Raw genomic sequence first — 22,500 nt, 5'->3', positions numbered from 1 at the left:
AAAGGGCTGCAGAGGGAGGAATCTGATGAGAATGGACCGTGCAGGTCAGGGAAGGGAGGCAGGGCACCGGTGGAGGTAATAGGAAGGTGAGAAGAGGTAAGAGGCCAGAGTGAGGGCTTAAAGAGCGGAGGGGGAGGGAATTTTTTTTTAACCGGAAGGAGAAATCAATATTCATGCCATCAGGTTGGAGGCTGCCCAGACGGAATATAATGTGTTGCTCCCCCACCCTGAGAGTGGTCTTAGCGTGGTACAAGGGGAGGGCCGTGGACCAACGTGTTGGACCACACAACAGAACACCAATGCTAGGCTTTTTTTTATTGAGAGTGGGGGAGATTCAAACAAGAGGACATGAGTTGAGAGTTAAAGGGCAAAAGTTTAGGGGTAACATGGGGGGGAACTTCTTTACTCAGAGAGTGGTAGCTGTGTGGAATGAGCTTCTAACAGAAGTGGATGAGGCAGGTTGGATGTTGTCATTTAAAGTTAAATCGGATAGATATATGGACAGGAAAGGAGTGGAGGGTTGTGGGCTGAGTGCAGGTTGGTGGGACTAGGTGAGAGTAAGAGTTCGGCACGGGACTAGAAGGGCCGAGATGGCCTGTTTCTGTGCTGGAATTGTTATATGGTCATATGACTTTCCCCCATTCCCATTCCGTCATGTCGGTCCACAGCCTCCCCTGCTGTCACGAAGAGGCCCGGCTCAGGTCGGAGGAGCAACACCTCCTATTCCATCTGGGTGTCCTCCGACCTGATGGCATGAGGCATCGATTTCTCTAACTTCTGGTCATTTCTTCCCCCCCCCCCCCCCCCATCTCTCTTTCCATTCCCCCCATTCTGGTTACCCTCTTACCCACCTTCTCTTCTCAAAGAGCAGTACTAGTACAGCGCAGAGCCTTGCGACTTAAGGCCGTCCCCCTCACTGGGGCTTATCGGAGTCCGCTGAGCTGGGCCCCCTTGTCTGCCAAAGGATGGGCTGATGTTACAGAGGGTTCAGAGCAGGTTTGCGAGAATGATTTTGCGATTGGCAGGTTTGCCCTGAAGAGCGTGTAATGGCTCTGGGCCTGTACTCGCCGGAATTCAGAGGAATGAGAGGGGAGCACATTGAAACCTGCAGAAAGTTGAAAGTCAATGGAGAGGATGTGGGGGGAGGGGGGGTCTAAGATGCAGCCTCAGAATAGAGGGCCGCCGTTTAGAACGGAGATGAACTGTGTCTTCAGACAGAGTGGTGAGTCTGTGGAATTTGTCGCCACAGGTAACTGTGGAGGTCAAGTCGTTGAGTGTATTTAAGGCAGACGTTGATAGATTCTTGACTGGTCAGGGCGTGAAGGGACATGGGGAGACTGGAGCTGAGAGGGGAGATGGATCAGCCATGATAGAATGACAGAGCAGAGTCGACGGGCCAGATGGCCTCATTCTCCCCCTGTGTCTTAACGGTCCTTTCAAGTGGTTCCCGGCTGTAAGCCATCTTCAAAGACCCTTCCTCTTCCAGGGGTGAGCTCCTGTTGGCGTTACTGTGGGGTTTTAGTGGGAGTGGGTTATTAGTCCGATGCCCAGCCCTCCCCCTCTCACAGCCGGGCTTGAGAGTTTATACAGCTTTGGCAGTGCTGGATTAGCAAAAATTACTTTGGAATGCCCTCCTCTGTTCCCGCTGTACGGCCACTAACAGAAATGTGACCCCCCCCCCCACCCCCCCAGCTTTGCCGATCGTCCTGGCCAGTCCCGCGGATCTGCTCCGTGACGGGCGGGTGAAAGTGCTGTTGAAAATGCTGACTCGGCTGCAAGGTGGAGTGACCGGGGGCTTCTCTGGTTCCAGGACATTGATCTGATCGATGTCCCTATGGAGACAGGACATCGATCTGGGGCGCTGGGAGAGAGGTGTTCGACTACAGCTACAGGCAGAAGGAGAGCGAGCACGGGGAGGAAGAGGAGAGGAAGAGGAGTGACGAGGAGAGCGGAAACGGGAGGGACGGTTTGCTGCAGAGTGCCGTGGCGGTGGACGGGGAGACCGGAGAACGCCTTCCTGTTCAGGTATTGCTTTAGAGCTTCGGGTGCTAGTTCACCCTTTTGGCAGGCTGCTGTCTCATCCCGAACGCGGGAGAAGAAAAACTCAATTCGCGAGTACAGGATTTAGTTGCAACTGTTACCCGGTGACCCGGTTAATGTAACACTATCATGGTGCCGCTGATCAGGAGATTGGGGTCCAAATACGTGCAAGGAGTTTGGCGCCTCCTCCCCCGGCGGCCTCGTGGGTTTCCTCCGGGTGCTCCAGTTTCCTCCCACATTCCAAAGTCGTGCGCGTTAGGGTTCGTAAGTTGTGGGCGGATTACTGATAATGGCTGGGGGTTTAGTGAGGTCGCCCGTCTTGTAAAGTCACTGCCCGGAAGAAGGCGATGGCAAACCACTTCTGTAGCAAAGTTTGCCAAGATCATGGAAAGACCATAATTGCCCGCATCATATAACATGGCACATAGGGAACGAAGCACCCAGGATTTCCATCTTCTCATTGCTACCATCGGAGAGGACGTACAGGAGCCTCGGAGATGCACGTTCAATGTTTTACTTTTATACTTTATTGTCGCCAAACAATTGATACTAGGAACATACAATCACCCCAGCGATATTTGATTCTGCGCTTCCTGCTCCTTAGAGTACAAATCGATAGTAAATATTAAAAATTTAAATTATAAATCATAAATAGAAAATGAAAAGTAAGGTAGTGCAAAAAAACTGAGATGCAGGTCCGGATATTTGGAGGGTACGGCCCAGATCCGGGTCAGGATCCGTTCAGCAGTCTTATCACAGTTGGAAAGAAGCTGTTCCCAAATCTGGTTGTACGAGTCTTCAAGCTCCTGAGCCTTCTCCCGGAGGGAAGAGGGATGAAAAGTGTGTTGGCTGGATGGGTCGTGTCCTTGATTATCCTGGCAGCACTGCTCCGACAGAGTGCGGTGTAAAGTGAGTCCACGGACGGAAGATTGGTTTGTGTGATGTGCCGGGCCGTGTTCACGACCTTCTGCAGCTTCTTCCGGTCTTGGACAGGGCAACTTCCATACAAGGTTGTGATGCACCCTTGTAAAGTCAGTCAGCTCCATCATGGGCTCCAGCCTCCCCAGCATCCAAGACATCTTCAAGCAACAGTGCCTCAAAAAGGCGGCGTCCAGTATTAAGGACCCCCATCACCCAGGACATGCCCTCTTTTCATTCCTACCATCAGGGAGGAGGTACAGGAGCCTGAAGACACACACTCAATGATTCACGAACAGCTCCTTCCCCTCTGCCATCAGGGAGGAGGTACAGGAGCCTGAAGACACACACTCAGCGATTCATAGTCATACTTTATTGATCCCGGGGGAAATTGGTTTTCGTTACAGTTGCACTGTACTGGTGGTGTGGGTCCTGAGGTTCCTATACCTCCTTCCTGATGGTTGAGGGGTAAATAGTAATAAAACCATAAATATTTAGATAGTAATATGCAAATTATGCCAGTAAATTATGAAATAAATCCAGGACCAGCCTATTGGCTCAGGGTGTCTGACCCTCCAAGGGAAGAGTTGTGAAGTTTGATGGCCCCAGGCAGGAATGACTTCCTATGACGCTCAGTGCTGCATCTCGGTGGAATGAGTCTCTGGCTGAATGTACTCCTGTGCCCAACCAGTACATTATGTAGTGGATGGGAGACATTGTCCAAGATGGCATACAACTTGGACAGCATCCTCTTTTCAGACACCACCGTCAGAGAGTCCAGTTCCATCCCCACCACATCACTGGCCTTACGAGTGAGTTTGTTGATTCTGTTGGTGTCTGCTACCCTCAGCCTGCTGCCCCAGCACACAACAGCAAACATGATTGCACTGGCCACCACAGACTCATAGAACATCCTCAGCATCATCTGGCAGATGTTAAAGGACCTCCGTCTCCTCAGGAAATAGAGATGGCTCTGACCCTTCTTGTAGACAGCCTCAGTGTTCTTTGACCAGTCCAGTTTATTGTCAATGACCAGTTCAGTTTATTGCGCCAACTGCTAGGTGCCTTTGATAGGTAGGAGAGGTAAAGGGCTGAAGTTGCCTGTGTTCTTCTCCCCCACCTTATTCTGGCTTCTGTGCCATTCCTGTCCGGTCCTGGTGAAGGATCCCTGCATAAATGGTGCCTGGCCTGCTGAGCTCCTCTGGTGCTCCGTGCTTGTAGCTGTGGGTCTCCAGCACCTGCACAATCTCTTATGATAGGGCAAGGTCTGGAGGTTCATTTACTATCAGGGTACGCAGCCTGAAATTCGTACTCTTCAGAGACACCCACGAAACAAGGGGCCCTGTGGAATGGACAATAGTAATCGAAGCCTCCCTTCCCCCCCCCACCCCCCGCGTCAGCAGCAAAAGCATCAACCCCCCCCCCTCCTCCACCCTCCTCGGCACCAGTAGAAGAACTGATTCTTCCCCCCCCAAGCCGTACAAACAACAGCAAGACCCCTGATGAGTCCTTGTTCCAGGTTCCATCAAAACTATACTCCGCAAACCAGGCAGTTCTACTACTATGTCGACTCAGGCCTAGGGGGCCGGCGTCGGGCACGATGACGGACGCTCCACTTCTCCCTCTCTCCCTCATCAGTGTGTTCAGTTCATCTCCATTAGCCGCACTGCTGTCTTGACCATAGTCTTGGGAGGGCGCCCAGGGTTCATCCTCCCGTGCTTGGGCTCCCATATGATGACTAGGCTGGCAGGTAGCTCGAGGTGGCGTAGACAGTGCCCTGCTAGCTGCAGTCTTCTCACCTCGATTTTAGTGGAGAGCATTGATAGGTTGTTATAGAGCTCGACGTTCAACATGTGCTGTTGCCAACTGGCGTCAAGAGCCATCCGGAGCATTCGTGTGTAGCAACCATCTAGAGACTTTCACATCGTCTTGGTGAGTGTCCACATCTCACATCCGTACGTGAGAATGGACTCTATGATTGCTGTGACAGGTAGTTCGGTACGTCAGAAAGGCGCTCTGTTTCGCAGCGAGGGAGACCCGAGACACCGTCTGTCTTCCCTCCAGCCTCGGCAAATGGACCCTCATCGATCAGGCAAACAGCGTGGTCGTGCGAGTTTTCCCGCGTACGCTGTCCTGCAAACTCTTGGCGCGGTACCGTGTGTTTTCTGATGTAGCGGTGGGGGAGTTATCGTTCTGCAGGTTTAGCAGTTGGAAACAACGGCCAGTGCTGAGTCGACAATTCAGCCCGCTGTCCGGGACGGGTGGGCGGTGAGAACCTGGCTCTGGTTTCCTTTTTCCATGGTCGGTTTTCTTTGCTTCGGTGCTCCTCACGACTGCCTCGGAAAGGGCGCCAGAAGCTTTCAGTTTAAATTGAAATGTGAAGAAAGGCTTCAATCTAGCCTGGCGTGATGGTGGGTGGGAGGAGGGGGAGCCAGGTCTGAAACTCTCCTGAGTGATCCCCTGCCCAGAGACTGGATCCTGTGTGTGTGTGTGTCTACACTCACCTGCCCCTCCATTGCGATGCTCCCACAACTTTAAGGACTCTTCATCTCACGTTCTCATTGTTTTATTGCTCTTTATTTACACTTGTATTTTCACAGTCTGTTGTCTTCTGCTCTCTGCTCGATTGTTCATTCATCCCGTTATAGTCACTATTCCTGTAGGTTTACCGAGTGTGCCCGCAGAAAAGTGAATCTCGGTGTTGTACATGGTGACATGTATGTACTCTGATAATAAATTTGCTTTGGATTTTGAGCAGTGTGTGCTGGGGGCATTCACCAGTCTGCATTGTCTCTGGATCCCGAGAAAGATTTGGCCGTTACAAGAACTGGAAAGGTAGTCTGTGTGTCACCGAATTTTCTTTTCCCCCCAGCATCTGCAGAACCCCTCGTTTCTCCCTTAGTCGCACTCGTCGAAAAGTTCAGCGAGTGGCCGACCTTGTCTGTGCCGAATCATTTAAACGGCCTCCTCCCATCGACCCGCACTGGGACCACAGCCCTCCCATCCACGTACAAACTTCCGTTAAACGTTGAAGTCGAGCTCGCGTGCACCACTTGAGCTGGCAGCTTGTTCCACACTCTCACCACCCTCTGAGTGAAGAAGTTTCCCTGTGTGTGTGTGTCTGTAGGCAGTCGCCAGTCTTCACACTCCCCAGGTCAGAACGGGAAGAGGTACGCTTTCAACTGGAGGGGGGGAACGTAGCGGTTAGTGAGACACTATTGCTCGTCGGGGCGTCGGAGTTTGACTCCTGCGTTCCCTGTGAGAAGTCCGTATCTACCTGCCTGCGACCGCGTGGGTTTCCCTCCCACAGAGACCAGAGACCTACCTACCGGTCGGTAGGCTGGTCGGTCATTGTAAGTCGTCCCGCGATTAGGCCAGGGTGGGATAGGTGAGGCTCGTTGGGCCGTGCCGTGGTAGGGGGAAACCTTGTACAATTTTAGCGATACCAGTGTGAGTTTCTTTCTCTGGAAGCGCAGTGTAGCCAGGGGGGCAGCTATCCATAACGATTTAGGTTGTGGAACTTGATGCATCACTGGATCAGGACCAGGGTTAACAACACTGACGTGCGTTGTGAAGTTTGTTGCTCTTTCCGACGGCAGTGCGGCCCAAAATTTTTTTAAAAAACTGTAAATTACAGCGATGTATGTAAGAAATAAACGACTGCAAAAATAGCAACAAATAGAGAAGAAAAAGATAGTGAGGTAGTCGTGTGCATGGGTTCACTGTCCGTTTGGAAATCTGTGTTGCTGGAGGGTAGGAAGCTGTTCCAGAAATGTCAAGTCAGAATCAGATTTATTATCACTGGCATGTGACCAGGGGTGCAGCGGTAGCCGGGACACACCCAGCACATTCTTTAAGAAAAAAGCCGAAATAAACAAGCTAATTTATTAGGTGCCACCCAGAAGCCAGTCTTCATTAGAGGAACTGAAGCGAAGAGGGTCAATAACTTTAAGTTCTTCGGCATTGAGGATTGAGGTTTCTCTCTATGAAAAGTGCCAGAGGATCTGCCCTGGGACCAGCACGTAACTGTCATTGCAAAGGAAGCACGGCAGTGCCTATGCTTTATTAGAAGTTTGTACAGATTCAACATGTCACCTGGATCCTGACAGCCCTGTCCTTTCAGCCTGTCCGGGCTGGTGTTTAAATTGACCGAACACTGGAACAGCTAAAGGCTCAGCACCCTGGAAAGAGGAGTGAACATCGCACAGAGCAAGTGAAATTGGCAATCGCCTCTGATCTGGGCCGTCATTTACGTGCCAGTCGGCACCTAATTAATTAGCTTGTTTATTTTGGCTTTTCTCTTGACGATGTGCTGGGTGCGTTCCGACTACCCCTGCTTGTGACGTGAAATTTGTTAACTTGCCAGCAGCAGTTCAATGCAATGCATAATCTAGCAGAGAGAGAGAGAAAAAATAATAGAACAAAGCATAATAAATAAACAAGTAAATCAATTACATATATTGAGTAGATTATTAAAAAATGTGCAAAAACAGAAATACTGTATATTTATTAAAAAAAAAAGTCAGGTGTCCAAAGTTTCAAAGTCCATTCAGGAATGGGACGGCAGAGGGGAAGAAGCTGTTCCTGAATCGTTGAGTGTGTGTCTTCAGGCTCCTGTAACCCCTCCCTGATGGCAGAGGGGAAGAAGCTGTTCCTGAATCGTTGAGTATGTGTCTTCAGGCTCCTGTACCTCCTCCCTGATGGTAACAGTGAGAAAAGGGCATGCCCTGGGTGCTGGAGGTCTTTAATAATGGACGCTGCCTTTCTGAGACATCGCTCCCTAAAAATGTCCTGGGTACTTTGTAGCCTAGTGCCCAAGATGGAGCTGACTAGATTTACAACCCTCTGCAGCTTCTTTCAGTCCTGTGCAGTAGCCCCTCCAAATCAGACAGTGATGCAGCCTGTCAGAATGGTCTCCACGGTACAACTATAGAAGTTTTTGAGTGTGTTTGTTGACATACCAAATCTCTTCAAACTCCTAATAAAGTATAGCCACTGTCTTGCCTTCTTTATAACTACAGCAGTGTGTTGGGACCAGGTTAGATCCTCAGAGATCTTGACACCCAGGAACTTGAAGCTGCTCCTCTCTCCACTTCTGATCCCTCTATGAGGATTGGTGTGTGTTCCTTCGTCTTGCCCTTCCTGAAGATGCTTCGATGACAGTTGCTGCGATACTTCCTGGGCCTCATTGGGACACATCCTCAGGGGGTCATCGGGTGTTTCAGGACTTCCAACGTCAGACTCCCTCGCCCAGGCGACCCAGCCGGAGATGGTTGGGCCACGGCAGCATCAGTCCGTCGGTCTCACCCCTTGATCCACAGTCACCTGGAGGCTCGCTCAGCAGCCCCTGTGACGGTCCTGGCGGCTCTTTTCTCTGCAGCCCCCCCCCCCCCCGTAACGCCAAGGGTGGAGTTGGTTCTGCACAGCGAACAGCCAGCAAGACCGCCTCCCCAGTCTCTGGCACTGCTCCACCAGCTCCTGGTAAAGTTGACTTTCTCGCGCCAGAACGCCTCCTCAATCAGGTCTTCCCAAGGCTCTGTCAGCTCTACCGTGACCACCTGCTTCGAGGCTTCTGACAGGACGGCCACGCCCAGCCTCGGGGGCGGTGATGTGATGGAGTCAGGGAACTTTTAGTTGCCCGCCAAGGTCGGTTTTCAGTTGCCAGTCAGACGCTGTGGCAACGAGAAGAGGGCACGTCCTGGGTGAGGAGAGTCCGCTAATGATGGGCGCTGCCTTTTGAAGGGAGGCTGGTGACTGTGATGGAACTGGCTGGGTTTACAACTTGCTGTGGTTTGGTTTCGAAGTTCATGTGCGCACCAAAGGGAATGAATTCGTCATGAACTTGCTGCTGTGGCTCTGTTCTGAGTTCATTAATGTTCTTGTTGACTGATATAAAGCATAGAAAACCTACAGCACAATACAGGCCCTTCGGCCCACAAAGCTGTGCTGAACATGTATGTACTTTAGAAATTACCCAGGGTTACCCATAGCCCTCTATTTTTCTAAGCTCCATGAACCTATCCAGGAGTCTGTTAAATGACCCTATCGTTTCCACCTCCACCACTGGCACCGGCAGCCCATTCCACACACTCACCACTCCCTGTGTTTAAAAAAAACTTACCCCTGACATCTCTGTACCTACTTCCAAGCACCTTAAAACTGTCCCCCATTCCAGCCCTGGGAAAAAGCCTCTGGCTATCCACATAATCAATGCCTCTCATCGTCTTATACACCTCTATCAGGTCACCTCTCATCCTCCGTCGCTCCAGGGAGAAAAGGCCGAGTTCACTCAACCTATTCTCATAAGGCATGCTCCCCAATCCAGGCAACGTCCTTGTAAGTCTCCTCTGCACCCTTTCTATGGCTTCCACATCCTTCCTGTAGTGAGGCGACCAGAATTGAGCAAAGAAAAAGAAGGCACGCTTTGCAGTTCTCTGACCTCTGCCAACATAGTGGTGAATTCTACGGCACCTGATCTGCTCGCGTTAAGGAGTGAGGGCTAGAGCCTTTTGGTATCTTGTGTCGGTGATTCTTAACCACCTCGAGTTTTGTTAAGAGCGTAGAACAGTATGCAGGCGACATCGTGCTGATTTTTAACCTCTTCCGGCGTCAATCGAACCCTTCCTTCCTACGTGCTCCTCCAGTTTTCTATCTAAGAGTCTCTTAAATGCCCCCTTTGCCCCCACCCTGATAGCTTGTTCCTTACACTCACCACTCTCTGTATTTAAAAAAAACTTGCCTTTGACAATTCCCCCTCTACCTTCCGCTATCATCATCTTTATGCGCCGTCTCGTATGACATCATCAATATGCACCGTGTCGTATGACGTGGGCGATCACGGGGTCACCGTGACTTTTCTTGGCAAAATTTTTCTACGGAAGTGGCTCGCTGGAAATAACCCAAGACGTGTAGCCTCAGGTGGTCAGCGGCTGGTTGGAGTCGTCGTCCGATCTCGGCAATCTACTTGCGAGTAACTTGCGAAGATCGGAGGACAACTCAACTCCCAAGTGGTTTGCCATCGCGTTCTTCTGGGCAGTGCCTTTTACAAGATGGGTGACCCCCCCCCCGCCAGCCGTTAATCGATACTCTTCAGAGAGTGTCTGCCTGGCATCAGTGGTCACGTAACCAGGACCTGTGATGTGCACCGGCCACTCCTACGGGACCCTGATCGGTGGAGCTAAGCAGGTGCTACACCTCGCCCAAGGGTGACTTACAGGCTAGCGGAGGGAAGGAGCGCCTCACACCTCCTTAGGTCGAGACGCATCTCCACCCCGCCAACCCAACTTTCCTCCAATCGCCTTAAAATTAAGCCTCCTCGTAGTAGTAATTTCCTCTTGCGGGGAAAGCCTCTGGTTGTGTGCCTCTTACTAGGCAGAGGTGACGAAGGTCTTTGGAATACACAGCCGGCTCTTTGGCCTGACTGCCCTTTGTGTTCTGCACAATAAACACCCCAGTTAGGTTTCTGTGGAAGAATACCAGTCAGCTGAGTACAAAACCGCCCTGCATTTAACCCCCAGTCTTTCTGTGATTCTGCAAGCAGCCCAAGATGAATTAATCTGCAGAGAGAAAGAGAGAGGGAGGGAGAAAAAAAAACTGGGAGTACCTGAGCCTCGCGTATTTTCGAAATCACTTGCATTACTCTTCTTTCCAATGTGTCTCAAGCCAGACTCTCCGCGATACACTACTGCGCAGAAACAGGCCCTTCAGCCCATCTAGTCTGTGCTGAGCTCTTAGTCTGCCCGGTCCCTCCACACCCCTCCCGTCCAGGTACCTATCCAAACTTCTCTTAAACGTTGAAATCGAGCCCACATCCAGCACTTGCACCGGCAGCTCACGTTCCACTTAAACATTTCACCTTTCACCCTTAGCCCATGACCTCTAGTTTCAATCCTTCCCCTTACCTCTTGCAATTACCCTATCTATACCCCTTGTGATTTTGTACACCCGGATCAAATCTCCCCCTCGATCTTCTACGTTCCAGTGACTAAAGTCTGCAGAGCAACACGCACAAAACGCTGGAGGAACTCAGCAGGTCAGGCAGCATCTGTGGAGGGGAATACACAGTCGACGTTTCAGGCTGAGACCCTTCTTCAGGACTGGCAGGGAAGGGGGAAGATGCCAGAATAAAAAGGTGGGGGGGGTGGGGGGAAGGAGGCTAGTTGGGAGGTGATCGGTGAAGTCGGGTGGGTGGGAAAGGTCAAGGGCTGGAGAGGAAGGAGTCTGATCGGAGAGGAGAGTGGACCGTAGGAGAAGGGGAAGGAGGAGGTGACCCAGATGGAGGTAGTAGGCAGGTGAGAAGAGGTAAGAGGCCAGGGAGGAGGAGAGAGGGAATTTTTTTTCCTGGAAGGAGCTATCGATATTCATGCCATCGGCTTGGAGGCTACCTAGACGGAATACAAGGTGTTGTTGCTGTGGGAGGACCTCATCGTGGCACAAGGAGGAGGCCGTGAACCGACATAAAATCCTAACCTGCTTCAACCTTTCCCCTATCACTCCTGAAGACCTGACATCGTCCTCGTAAGCAACCCTGGCAAAGATCTGATGCACCAGTTGAGCCCATTCTGTGGACTGACGTATCCCCATTGCAGGGCCGGTGTGGAGACGTTTCCTTGTAAATTCCCTCTGCTCGCTTGAGGATTGCAGGGAGCCCCCTCCCAAGTTTCATTTACTGAGTTACTATTTTTCATTTTGCGTCTGCAGAGTTTGTCGATCATTGCACTTGGGTTGTTTGCCAGTCTTTGTGTGTAGTCTCTCAGCGTTGTATTCCTTTGCTCTACTGGCAATGCCCGCATGAAAGTCAATCCCAGGGTAGCACATGGTGACTTATCTGTACCTCGATCCGTGAGAAAGCTAATGGCATGGGGAAGGAAGCCCTGAACGCCACCAAGATGGAAGAGCTTTGTTACCACCCCCACCCACACCCCTGCCCCAACGCCAGCCGGTGTAGTGGGGGCAGTAGTTTCTTCTGATGATAAAATTACTCTGAGCGGCCCGTCAGTTTCAAGGGCAGAGGGGGCAGCGTTCAGTTGAAACCCATCCTTCCTGCGTACTCATTCCGGCCACTGCCCTGGGTTTCCAGCGTCTGCAGGGTCTCTGGTGTGTATGATTTGCTTCAGTCCGAGCAGTAGATTGTGTGACATAGGAGCAAAATTGGGCCATTCGGCCCATTGAGTCTGTGCCATTCCATCAGGGCTGATCCATTTCCCTCTCAACCCCCATTCTCTTGCCTTCTCCCTGTAACCTCTCACTCCCTGACTAACTGAAAGCCTATCAGCCTTTGTCCCAAATGCACCCAGTGACCTGGCCTCCACAGCTGCCTGTGGCAATGAATGCTGTAGATTCTCCACCCACTTTCCTTCTCATTTCCATTCTAAATGGACATCTCTTCCTTCTGAGGCTGCGTTCTGTGGTCCGAGACTCCCCCACCATAGGAGACATCCTCTCCACATCCACTCTATCAGTGCCCTCTGGTCCTAGACTCCCCCACTACAGGAAAGATCCTCTCCACATCCACTCTATCTGTGCTCTCTGGTCCTAGACTCCCCCACAATAGGAAACATCCTCTCCACATCCACTCTATCTGTGTCCTCTGGTCCTAGACTCCCACACTATAGGAAACATCCTCTCCACATCCAGTCTATCTGTGCCCTCTGGTCCTAGACTCCCCCACAATAGGAAACATCCTCTCCACATCCACTCTATAGGCCTTTCAATGTTCAATGGGTTTCAATAGATCCACCATCCTTCTAAATTCCAGTGAGTATAGGGCAGGGGCCATCAAACACTCCTCATATGATAACCCTTTGATTCCTGGAATCAGTTATACGTACAGTGGTAGATTATAACTGTAGCCGCTGGAAGGATGAGGTAGAGTTGTTTATTGTCCTGTGGATCGCATCTTTGCACACCCGTCTGTAATATCTACAGATGCTCCTAATTTGTTGTCAGCTACCCATCAATAGAGTCATCAAAAGTACAGCCGAGAAATAGGCCCTTCAGCCCATCTAGTGCATGCCAAAGTGTTACTCTACATAGCCCAATTGACCCACACCCGGGCAATGGTCCTCCGCACCTTGTACCTATCCAAGCTTCTCTTAAATTGGTTCTACAATCACTGCCTTGGCTGGCAGCTCGTTCCACATTCACGCCACACTCTGAGCAAAGAATCTCCCGCTAAACGTTTCACCTTTCACCATTAACCCACGACCTCTAGTTCTAGTCTTGCCCCAGACGAAACCCGCTGGTATTTACTTTGTCTTTGCCCCACATAACTTCATGTGCCTCCCCTCATTCTCAAATTTCAAAGTGATGTAGCCCCCTGGTCAGCCTCAGGCTCGCTCAAATTGCTTTCGTTTAGGGGGAGTTCAGTTCAGTCTAGTGTAGTTCGAAGTAATCGCTGTTGTTATGCCGTTGGAGAGAGAGTGAGAGATACAGTTGAGGTTTCAGGCAAACCTTTCGATGCCTTCTGATCCCACTGTGACCCCTCTGTTCCAGATGCGACCGTTCTTCCATGGTGAACCCGGCACCCAGGCAAGGGCGGACACACAACAGGTTCCCACTGATCGTACCTTTACACCCTCTGAGCCTCTGACCGATTCCTGCGAATCGGTCCTCCAAACTCCCACCAACTTGTGGGGCACAATGCTCTTTCCAGGGTCTCGTGGCGTGTGTGTCTTGTGCCTTAGCAAACCCGCTATTTTTATCCCCCTGATGGGGTGTCACCTGTCCATCAAACTTCACACTTCCTGTTGTCTCAGCAGGATTGGTAATGAACAGTTCAGGTTCAAAGCAAACTGTCTGTGACAGACGCCAACATACTGAATTATGTGTGTCTCTCTCGTTATCTCTCTCTTCTCTCTTATTAGCATTTTGAATGGCTCCCCGTTGTCTCTCATTAACAGCATCCGTTCTGCAGCTCTGCTTGGCTTCACACATGACAGTTGCCACAGGCGGCTGTGGAGGCCAAGTCTTTGGGTGTACTTAAAGTAGAAGTTGATAGGTTCTTGGTTAAGAAGGGTGTCAAGGGCTATGGTGGAAAGGCAGGAGAATGGGGTTGAGAGGGAAAATAGGTTAGCCGTGACAGATGGGCCGAGTAGCCATCTGGAAGAGTTATCTTCAAGTTCAAAGTAAATTTATTATCGAAGTACATATATGTCACCATATACAACCCTGAGGTTAGTTTTTTGTCAGGATTCACAGTAAATACAAAGAAACAAATTAGTGATTATAATAAATATAAATCGAGAGCACGAGACAAACTGCCCTTAGGTGAGCCCGCAGGATGTGGGAACGGTTCAGTGTTGGGTTGAGTGAAGTTATCCTCTTTGGTTCAGGAGCCTGATTGTTGAGGGGTAATAACTGTTCCTGAACCCAGTGGTGTGAGTCCTGAGACTCCTGTACCTCCCTGACGGCAGTAGCGGGAAGAGAGCACGGCCTGGGTGGTTAAGATCTCTGATGATGGATGCTGCTTTCCTGCAACGGGGCTCCAAGTAGATGTGCTCGATGCTGGGGAGGGCTTCTCCCGTGATGCACTGGGCCGTACCCGCTGCGTTTTGCAGGCTTTCCCGTTCGAGGGCATTGGCGTTTCCATACCAGACGGTGAAGCAACCAGTCAACGTACTCCCACCGCGTTTATAGGTTGAGATGACGTGCGGCGTCTTCGCAGATTTCTAAGCCCCTCTGTTATTCGCTGTTTTGGCAGGTGCCGGACGTGGTGGAGCAGGTGTCTTCCTTTGAGGAATGCCTGAGACTACTGGAGGAGACGTTCCCTTTCGCCGCCGATTCTCAGGTAGGTGGTCTGCACGGAGAATCCGGGGTCCGACTCGCGTGCTGAGGGCTTGATCTCGAATCATGCAGTAACGCACCACCACGATAACAGGTTGCTTCCGCTCACCACCTACAGCTGGGTCGCTGGTAAAACTCGTCTGGGGCGCTTCACCTATCCGTGCACCAGGGTGCCACACCTCTGCGGATGCCGGAGATTTTGAGCGGCCCACACCAAGCGCTGGAGGAACCCGGCAGGTCGGGCAGCACCTACGGAGGGGAATAAGCAGGTGTCCCTTCGGGATCTGGACTTTCTGAAGCGCCGACTGCCCACTCCCCTCCGCCGACGCTGCCTGATCCGCCGAGTCCCTGCGGCGTTTTGGCGTGGGATGTTACCCCTGGCATCCGGAGTGAGACTCGGACAGCGATCGTTCTCGGTGGAGCCGAGTGCGAGAGGCCTTTTCCCCTCGTGCCATTGTGCAGCCGCGGCTGGCGGTGTGAGCGGTGCACGTGGGGAGTCGGTCCGTCTTTGAAGCCGCACCTCGCCGAGAACACTCTGCGAATTGCCTCTGTCTGTGGGCTCTCTGCTCGCACTAAGCTATGTTGGAGAGCCTCACAGGGCCAACTGTAAAGAGGGGGTTCACAAGAATGATCCCTCGAACAAAATGGTTGACTTGTGAGGAGTATTTCATGGTTCTCTGTCGGTATTAGCTGAGGTTTAGAAAAGTGACGTGGAGGGGGGTGAATCTCATTGAAATCTATCGAATATTGAAAGGCCTTGATAGAGTGGATGTGGAGAGGATGTTTCCTATAGTGGGGGAGTCTAGGACCAGAGGACACAGATAGAGTGGATGTGGAGAGGATCTTTCCTGTAGTTGGCGAGTCTAGGACCAGAGGACACAGATAGAGTGGATGTGGAGAGGATGTTTCCTGTAGTGGGGGAGTCTAGGACCAGAGGGCACAGATAGAGTGGATGTGGAGAGGATGTTTCCTGTAGTGGGGGAGTCTAGGACCAGAGAACACAGATAGAGTGGATGTGGAGAGGATGTTTCCTGTAGTTGGGGAGTCTAGGACCAGAGGACACAGATAGAGTGGATGTGGAGAGGATGTTTCCTATAGTGGGGGAGTCTAGGACCAGAGGACAGAGATAGAGTGGATATGGAGAGGATGTTTCCTATAGTGGGGGAGTCTAGGACCAGAGGACACAGATAGAGTGGATGTGGAGAGGATGTTTCCTGTAGTGGGGGAGTCTAGGACCAGAGGACACAGATAGAGTGGACGTGGAGAAGATGTTTCCTGTAGTGGGGGAGTCTAGGACCAGAGGACACGGTCTCAGAATGGAAGGACAGAGTTCAGGAGGAGTTGCTTTAGCCAGTGAGTGGTGAATTTGTGGAATTTTGTGGGCAAGTCATTGGGTATATTTAAAGCAGAGGCTTCTCTGTGAGGACCACAACCTTGTTGTTGGGTTTGGAGGTTCGTGTGCGTCAGTGACCCGGAGAGCTGTGATGGCTGGAGTCAGGGATTGAGGCTTTGGCTTTCGGTCGGGTCACCCAAGCCAAACAGGTCAAAGGGCAGAGGCCAGACTGAGACAGTCCACTGGTCTCCAGGTTTAGGGGCCCAGCTCAGGGCTAACAATGCTCACTGGTAAAATTAAAACTTTCACCCGAACTGTAGTGAAGCTGTGACTGACAGAGATGGAGGAACTGCATTGTTGCCCAAAGTGCCAGCGGTGTAACGGGCCAGTGGCGGGGGGGAGAAGCGGAGATTGATCGTTACTTCATCCGTCAGGGCCTCAGGAGTCCCGGGGAGAAGGCAGGAGAATGGGGGTTGAACGAGATAGTAAGTCAGCCACGATGGAATGGCGGAGCAGACTCGATCGGCCGACCGGCACAATTCTGCTCCTGTGTCCTGTGGTCTTACGGACTCCCGTATCTTGTGTTGTCAGTTTCCAGCTGCCGTGTCCTCGGAGCTGAATGAAGCTTTAGATAGTGCTCTGTCCAGTACCAGTGAGAGCCCGGCCACATCCTCACAGACCACCCTCCTGTCTCCTCTGCGGCCGTCGGAGACTCCCTTAGACCTGGAGCAACAATGGCAGGATCTCATGTCCCTGATGGAACTCCAGGTGAGTGTGTTCCAAGTTTCGGGGCAGGTGCGTTGTCCACCTGTTGCCTGGTGGTGAGTTTGATGCATGATCAGGGTCAAACCACTGGTGGGTGTAACCCCCCCCCACCACCTCGCTGGCTGTGCTCGCTCACAAGTTCACGTTTATCGTAATCTGACCGTACAACGTATATCACAGTGTTACGACCAGAGGGAATCATTGCTGGGGGACTCTTCACACCTCAGTGCATCAATTTGTTCATTCGGTGCATCAAACAAACCGGCAATTATTTACGAAAAGATATTTATCAGAAAACACAGAGTGAACCAACGACAGCTCCTATCTCTCTCTCTATTTCCTGCTGAGAGTGCCCAACCCTGTTTATTCAGCACGATGACATACCGACTCTGATTGCCCACAAAGTTAACTTGGGACTGCACATAACAACACACATCAAAGTTGCTGGTGAACGCAGCAGGCCAGGCAGCGTCTCTAGGAAGAGGTACAGTCGACGTTTCGGGCCGAGACCCTTCGTCAGGACTAACTGAAGGAAGAGCTAGTAATAGATTTGAAAGGGGGAGGGGGAGATCCAAAATGATAGGAGAAGACTGGAGGGGGAGATATGGAGCCAAGAGCTTATATTCCGTCTGGGTAGCCTCCAACCTGATGGCATGAACATTGACTTCTCTAACTTCCGCTAAGGCCCCACGTCCCCCTCGTACCCCATCTGTTACTTATTTTTATGCGCACATTCTTTCTCTCACTCTCCTTTTTCTCCCTCTGTCCCTCTGAATATACCTCTTGCCCATCCTCCGGGTCCCCCCCCTTGTCTTTCTTCCCAGACCTCCTGTCCCATGATCCTCTCATATCCCTTTTGCCAATCACCTGTCCAGCTCTTGGCTCCATCCCTCCCTCTCCTGTCTTCTCCTATCATTTCGGATCTCCCCCTCCCCCTTCCACTTTCAAATCTCTTACTAGCTCTTCCTTCAGTTAGTCCTGACGAAGGGTCTCGGCCTGAAACGTCGACTGTACCTCTTCCTAGAGATGCTGCCTGGCCTGCTGCGTTCACCAGCAACTTTGATGTGTGTTGCTTGAATTTCCAGCATCTGCAGAATTCCTCATGTTTGCGTTAAGAGTGCATGAATTGGAATCTGACGCACCTCACAATGTAGTTACAATCATATTGCAAAATAAACAGTATCTACCTCAAATGCAGTCTGTATAAACAATTTATACGCAGTTACACATCGCCATTACTAAAGAAATGGAATATTCCACCGTGTATGGCGGGGAAGGCACCATGAAGCCAAGCCAAGTGCGTCAGCTTGGTTTAGGGCCCGTGGGGACAATATTCCGGGGGGGGAAGACGTCGAAGTGCGGGCGCTCAGCACGGCAACAGCAGACTGCCAAGGTAGTGTTTGTCTGTGGGTAAGGAGTGCGTCTACTTGGCGCCCTCCGTCTCACAGACAGCACGTCAGCCAAAAGATTACCACAAGCAAGTGAATAAAATGTCATTCAAGATGCGTGTGGTAACGCGCAGGGCAGGCGAACAGACCGCTGGCCTCGTGACGAGACCTCGGAGGTGGCAGTGTGTTCATTACTCTCCCAGTCTGAGGGAAGGAGCTGTTACCCAGTCGGGCAGTCCTAGTCCTGATGATCCTGTACCTCCTTCCTGACAGTGGTGGGTCAAAGAGATTGTGGGATGGGGGTGGTGATCCTCTACAATACTTCAGGGCCCCTTGTCTGTGACGCTCAGAGTCGGACTGTGGTCGGGCATGGCAGGGAGAGTTTTCTTCCTTCTCCTGTCTTCGTGGGATGTGGGTCTTTTGAGACTTTGAAATTTTTTACTGTGACATGGTCATAGTCTTGGTCTGTTCTGTGTTTCTGTGATATCACACCGGAGGAATATTGTATCACTTCTTAATGCATGCATTACTAAATAGTGGATTTAGTGACATTAGTGATAATTTTTCAAAACTCTTTAGATTCTGGATTAGTTCCTGAGGATTGGAGGGTGGCTAATGTAACCTCGCTTTTTAAAAAAGGAGGGAGAGAGAAACTGGGGAATTATAGACTGGTTAGCCTGACATCAGTTGTGGGGAAAATGCTAGAGTCAGTTATCAAAGATGTGATAACAGCATATTTGGAAAGCGGTGAAATGATCGGACAAAGTCAGCATGGATTTGTGAAAGGAAAATCATGTCTGACGAATCTCATAGAATTTTTTGAGGATGTAACTAGTAGAGTGGATAGGGGAGAACCAGTGGATGTGGTATATTTGGATTTTCAAAAGGCTTTTGACAAGGCCCCACACAGGAGATTAGTGTGCAAACTTAAAGCACACGGTATTGGGGGTAAGGTATTGATGTGGATAGAGAATTGGTTGGCAGACAGGAAGCAAAGAGTGGGAATAAACGGGACCTTTTCAGAATGGCAGGCAGTGGCTAGTGGGGTACAGCAAGGCTCAGTACTGGGACCCCGGTTGTTTACAATATATATTAATGACTTGGATGAGGGAATTAAATGCAGCATCTCCAAGTTTGCGGATGACATGAAGCTGGGCGACAGTGTTAGCTGTGCGGAGGATGGTAAGAGGGTGCAGGGTGACTTGGATAGGTTAGGTGAGTCGGCAAATTCATGGCAGATGCAATTTAATGTGGATAAATGTGAAGTTATCCACTTTGGTGGCAAGAACAGGAAAACAGATTATTATCTGAATGGCGGCCAATTAGGAAAAGGGGAGGTGCAATGAGACCTGGGTGTCATTGTACACCAGTCATTGAAAGTGGGCATGCAGGTACAGCAGGCGGTGAAAAAGGCGAATGGTATGCTGGCATTTATAGCGAGAGGATTTGAGTACAGGAGCAGGGAGGTTCTACTGCAGTTGTACAAGGCCTTGGTGAGACCACACCTGGAGTATTGTGTGCAGTTTTGGTCCCCTAATCTGAGGAAAGACATTCTTGCCATAGAGGGGGTACAAAGAGGTTCACCAGATTGATTGCTGGGATGGCAGGACTTTCATATGAAGAAAGACTGGATCGACTAGGCTTATACTCTCTGGAATTTAGAAGATTGAGGGGAGATCTGATTGAAATGTATAAAATCCTAAAGGGATTGGACAGGCTAGATGCAGGAAGATTGTTTACGATGTTGGGGAAGTCCAGAACGAGGGGTCACAGTTTGAGGATAAAGGGGAAGCCTTTTAGGACCGAGATGAGGAAAAACTTCTTCACAGAGAGTGGTGAATCTGTGGAATTCTCTGCCACAGGAAACAGTTGAGGCCAGTTCATTGGCTATATTTAAGAGGGAGTTAGATATGGCCCTTGTGGCTAAAGGGATCAGGGGGTATGGAGAGAAGGCAGGTACAGGGTTCTGAGTTGGATGATCAGCCATGATCATAATAAATGGTGGTGCAGGCTCAAAGGGCCCAAAGGCCTACTCCTGCACCTATTTTCTATGTTTCTATGGTTCATCTCTGTGAATACTTGCTGACCAGTTGATTGCTTGCAGAATTTTATCTGCCTGTCAGCGGGGAATCTAACAGTGAGCTAAACCTTAAACTAAATTGGGGGAGATTTGCTAGAGGTGACGCAAAATTTGCAGGGGTTAGAGATGGGGTAGATGCAGGCTCCCTCCTGAAGTTGGATGAGACTTACGACTGGGGACAAGGGTTAAGGCTGAGAAGTTTTAAGGGGAACAGGAGGGGAAACTACTCCACTCAGAGTGTGGAACGAGCTGCTGGCATTAGTGGTGCATGTGAGCTCGATCTCAGTGTTTAAGGGAAGTTTGGATAGGTTCATGGATGGTAGGGGTATGGAGGGCTTTGGTCCCGGTGCAGGCTGATGGGAGCCGGCATTTTACATGGTTTGGCATGGACTCGAAGGGTCTTTAACTGTGCTGTACCTTTCTACAAGTCTAGCCACCCTGTCCTTTCACTCTGAGCAGAGTTCCTGTCTCTCGTGACGGTCTCCCTTGGGTGTTGAGTTAGGATGTAGAGTGAAATGCAGTGTTTCTGTCGGCGACCGACACAGTCCGTGGATGAGCTGGGGGCGAGTGACGCCTATGTGACATGCACACGCCTCTCGAATCCTATCCCTCACTCGCACGTGTCTGGAGTGTGGGAGGAAACCAGAGCACCCGGAGGAAACCCACGCGTCGACAGGGAGGACGTTGGGTTTTGATGTTTTTAAATCCAAATTTCTTTGCAAATTCGGAAAAGGGGGCCGTAAACTTGTCGCTTCACCATCGTTTCATTAAGCGTTAATAAATAAGAACGTAAGAAATAGGAGCAGGATTAAGCCATTGAGCCTGCCCCGCCATTCAATAAAATCACGGCTGATCTGTCCGTAAACTCAGCTCCATCTACCTGCCTTTTCCCCATAACCCTTAATTCCCCGACTATGTAAACATCTGTCTAACTGTATCTTAAATATATGTAGTGAAGAAGCCTCAACTGCTTCCCTGGGCAGAGAATTCCACAGATTCACCACTCTCTGGGAAAAACAGTTTCTCCTCATCTCTGTCCTAAATCTTCTCTCCTGAATCTTGAGGCAATGTCCCCTAGTTCTAGTCTCACCTACCAATGGAAACAACTTTCATACTTCTATCTTATCTATCCCTTTCAAAATGTTGTATGTTTCTAAAAGGTCCCCTCTCATTCTTCTGAACTCCAGAGAGTATAGTCCCAGGCAACTCAATCTCTCCTCATAGGTTAACCCCTTCATCCCTGGAATCAACCTGGTGAACCTCCTCTGCACTGCCTCCAAAGCCAGTATATCCTTCCTCAAGTACGGAGACCAGAACTGCACGCAGTACTCCAGGTGCGGCCTCACCGGTACCCTGTATAGTTGCAGCACGACCTTCCTGCTCTCGAATTCAATCCCTCTAGCAATGAAGGCCAACATTCCGTTTGCCTTCTTAATAATCTGTTGTACCTGCAAACCAACTTTTTGCAATTCATGAACAAGCACTCCCAAGTCCCTCTGCACAACAGCATGCTGCAATCTTTCACCAATTAAATAATAATCTGCTCTTCTATTATTCCTTCCAAAGTGGATGATCTCACATTTACCAGTGTTGTTTTCCATCTGCCAGACCTTGGCCCACTCACTTAACCTATCTATATCCCTCTGCAGACTCTCCACATCATCTGTACAATTTGCTTTTCCACTCAGTTTAGTGTCAACAGCAAATTTTGCTAAGCTGCACTCAGTCCCCTCTTCCAAATCATCAATGTAAATGGTAAACAGCTGCGGGCCCAGCACCGACCCCTGAGGCACCCCACTCACCACTGACTGCCAACCGGAGAAACACCCATTTATACCAACTCTCTGTCTTCTATCGGTTCACCAATCCACTATCCATGCCAATACACTTCCTCCGACTCCATGCATCCGTATCTTATTTATAAGTCTCTTGTGCGGCACCTTATCAAACACCTTCTGGACATTCAAGTATATGACATCCACCTGTTCCCCTCTATCCACTGCACTCATTATGTCCTCAAAGAACTCCAGTAAGTTTGTCAAAACAGGACCTGCCCTTTCTGAATCCATGCTGTGTCTGTCTAATGGAACCACTCCTTTCTAAATGTCTCGCTATTTCTTCCTTAATGACAGCTTCAGGCATTTTCCTGACTACAGATGTTAAGCTAACTGGCCTGTAGTTGCTTGTCTTTT

At 50.4% G+C, this 22,500-nt stretch overlaps 1 protein-coding gene across 1 annotated transcript in view; it reads left to right on the top strand.

The window, feature by feature from the left end:
* The window catches only part of LOC140193639 (endoplasmic reticulum membrane sensor NFE2L1-like), a 118,248-nt gene that overhangs the window by 61,782 nt on the left and 33,966 nt on the right, over nucleotides 1–22,500 (top strand). Inside the window, 5 exon segments of the mRNA XM_072250800.1 lie at nucleotides 1,811–1,831; nucleotides 1,833–1,856; nucleotides 1,858–2,025; nucleotides 14,660–14,746; nucleotides 16,667–16,843. Coding sequence (XP_072106901.1) covers nucleotides 1,811–1,831; nucleotides 1,833–1,856; nucleotides 1,858–2,025; nucleotides 14,660–14,746; nucleotides 16,667–16,843 — 477 coding nt within the window.

Source organism: Mobula birostris, unplaced genomic scaffold (genome assembly GCF_030028105.1).
Source record: "Mobula birostris isolate sMobBir1 unplaced genomic scaffold, sMobBir1.hap1 scaffold_659, whole genome shotgun sequence".
Classification (NCBI taxonomy): domain Eukaryota; kingdom Metazoa; phylum Chordata; class Chondrichthyes; order Myliobatiformes; family Myliobatidae; genus Mobula; species Mobula birostris.
The sequence above is the reverse complement of the archived record's forward strand: the minus strand, read 5'-3'. Positions and strand labels throughout refer to the sequence as shown.